Source organism: Populus euphratica, unplaced genomic scaffold, assembly GCF_000495115.2.
Source record: "Populus euphratica unplaced genomic scaffold, PopEup_1.0 scaffold195.1, whole genome shotgun sequence".
In the NCBI taxonomy this organism is placed as follows: Eukaryota; Viridiplantae; Streptophyta; class Magnoliopsida; order Malpighiales; family Salicaceae; genus Populus; species Populus euphratica.
In genome coordinates this window covers 339,898-342,612 of record NW_011500076.1, presented here as the reverse complement: position 1 = coordinate 342,612, position 2,715 = coordinate 339,898, and the positions used below count along the sequence as shown (strand labels likewise).

The 2,715-nt window shown below is 31.5% G+C and overlaps 1 protein-coding gene across 6 annotated transcripts in view; it reads right to left on the bottom strand.

Annotated features, from left to right (window-relative positions):
• LOC105108665 (putative disease resistance protein RGA4) overlaps positions 1-2,715 on the bottom strand; it is a 38,420-nt gene that overhangs the window by 21,709 nt on the left and 13,996 nt on the right. The window contains exon 3 of one of the 6 annotated variants that reach the window (XM_011003071.1): positions 2,479-2,573. The exons of 4 other annotated variants lie outside the window; for them this stretch is intronic. In XM_011003071.1, coding sequence (XP_011001373.1) covers positions 2,479-2,573 — 95 coding nt within the window. Of the gene's footprint in view, positions 1-2,298; positions 2,370-2,478; positions 2,574-2,715 lie in introns of those variants that run through there. One more of the 6 variants, XM_011003072.1, reaches the window with a different exon arrangement.

Below are 2,715 nucleotides of genomic sequence, written 5' to 3'. Positions count from 1 at the left end.
ATAAAATGGATTGGCTATATTAATAATTTATATATAAAATATTTATTAGTAACCAATACATTAAAAATAATAATATTTCTTTTTATCATCATCATGATGATATCTCTGCCTGCAATCTGCTACTATACAAGAAGGAAGAAAATGAACCTTAAATTGTTCGACGTCAAACCTACATATAACATAAGCTTGGAAAAATAGAGAATGAAAGGATCTGTATTTGTTGGTATTCGTAAAATCTATTTGCAAATAAATATTTCTTGGTATTATAATAAGATTGTGGAACTTATTATTTTAACATCTGATTGATTATTTTACCCTTAGTAGTTCAGTTTAATGAGAGGATCGACAACTCCATTTTCCTTCTAAGAATATTTGTTGTAGATTATTTCCAGAAATATGAAAAACAATAAAACAACAAAAAGAAATTTCTTTAATAAAATCCAAATCTAGATCTGAGGATTTGATATTTTATTTTATTTTTCTAATAAAGGAAGAAAAAGAGACTTCATTTTTATATTTCTTATTCATGTAAGGGTTAACTAGATCATTGCAAATTGTATAAAAGTAATTACCTGTTGAGCAACGACCGCGCTTAACCGCTCCAAAATTGCCGATAAAAGTGCCTCTGCCATTTGCCTGTTTAATTTAATTTAATTTAATTATTTTTAAAAAAGAGACAATGATGATAGGACGAACTGAGAGAGAGAGAAGAGAGTGCGAGTGGAAGGAGGCTGCTAGTTTAGTTAGTTTATGTGCTTAGGGTTTGGTGATGAGGGTTGAGTTTTGTTTCAGTCCCTGTACGGTTTCTAACACTTCAATTCAGTCCCTATATTCTTGTAGCTTTTCAGTCTAGTCCTGGTTCTATGTTTCTACCGAAATTGACATGCCATTTTGAGTTCCGAAGGTGAAGCACTCGTGGTTTTCAATTCTACCGAGTTCTAGGCTAATGATTATTATTTGTGGAAAGTAATTTCTTCGATATATAGCAATTATTTTGGATTGATACTGACCTTAGTTTAAGAATGCTGTAGTTTCTACTGAAATGTTTCTGATAGGGACAAATGATTATAGCATTCTACTGAAATTCCTGCTTCTCGTCTGTTTCTCTATTTCTTCTCTTCATTTTATGTTATTCCACTAATATTCCAAACTGGATCATGGTAATATATATCTGTCCATCCAAACTAATTGCAAAGAAACCTGATTAATACGAAAGCTAGGTTATAAAATATCATCAGAAAAAGTGTTGATTTGAATAATGATCTTAGGAATTTGTTCAATTGAAGGTACACTTTTAAACCTATCATTTAATTAAATCAATTAAATCTATATAATTGTTGAAAAATAAAAATAACTGGAGATTAGGTAGTGGCATGATTGGTGGAACATGAGTGAAGATGAGTTATTTGCATAATTTGTGACATAATTGATGTCATGATTTATGACTTCTATCTTCTTATTTTTGCCTATAAATAGACAATGCCTTTAAACTTATTTTACATACCAAAAATGAAAGAAGATCAGGAGAGTGAAGAGAGAGTAATCTCACAAAGTTATGAGGTATTTGTAAGAGAGCAAGTAAGGTGTTTTCTCTTAGTAATTAATAAATTCTTAGTTATTCTCCTATTATTTGAGAGAGATTGTAATTCTCATATTATTTAGTAAAATTCTTCTATACTTACCCACAGATATAGCTTAATTGGATGAACCACATAAATTCTTATGTGTCTAATTTCTCATCTTATTATATCTCTTACCTTTTATTTTATCGAGTTTACATACTAATATTTTAACAATGATGTAAGAACTTTTTTAATTAGTGTTGTTAACACACAAAAATTACTCATAAAAGTTATTCGTAAGTAAGAAATAAAATCCAATTACAGTAAAGAGGTCACTTAGAGTAAATAGTAAGGCTTACATATAATTAATACACTCAAAGCAAATAATAATAATAATACACTCAAAGCAAATAATAATAATAATACACTCAAAGCAAATAATAATAATAATACACTCAAAGCAAATAATAATAATAATACACTCAAAGCAAATAATAATAATAATACACTCAAAGCAAATAATAATAATAATACACTCAAAGCAAATAATAATAATAATAATACACTCAATGCAGGTTCTAACGAAAATAAATGTTTGGGATGTGAGAAATCTGTTGCCAATCTCCATCCATCTCCTCCTTCCCGTAACGTTTCCTTAGATTGGGGCAATTGGTTATGTCCAGTTCCTGTAGAGGCGCTGCCAAAACATAGTCTGGTAATCTCAACAACGGGCACAAATCAATCACCAACACTCGAAGTTGTGGCATAATGGATATTATTGAAGTTGTGTTGGCATCTTCTTCTCCCACTGATCTGCTTTCAATCCCATCCCACTCTTCTAGTTCTATGAGAAGCGCAATCCTTCCCATCCCACTCTTCTAGTTCTACGAGATGGTCCATCCAAAGTTCTTTCAATTTGGGGAAAGCAGTGACCCTTGCAATTTCTCTTTCATCAATACTGGCATTCTCATCTTTTTCTATCCCTAAAAATCCAGCATCCAGCCTTCTCACCTTCCACAACAACCTCAATTCCAAGCTTTCAAGGTTGGGCAATCTTCCCAACGGAGGCAAGACCTCCACGTTTTTGCAATGAACGAGTGAAAGCCCCCGTAATCTGGTCAATGTCATCATCCAATTTGGCAAATCCAACCCT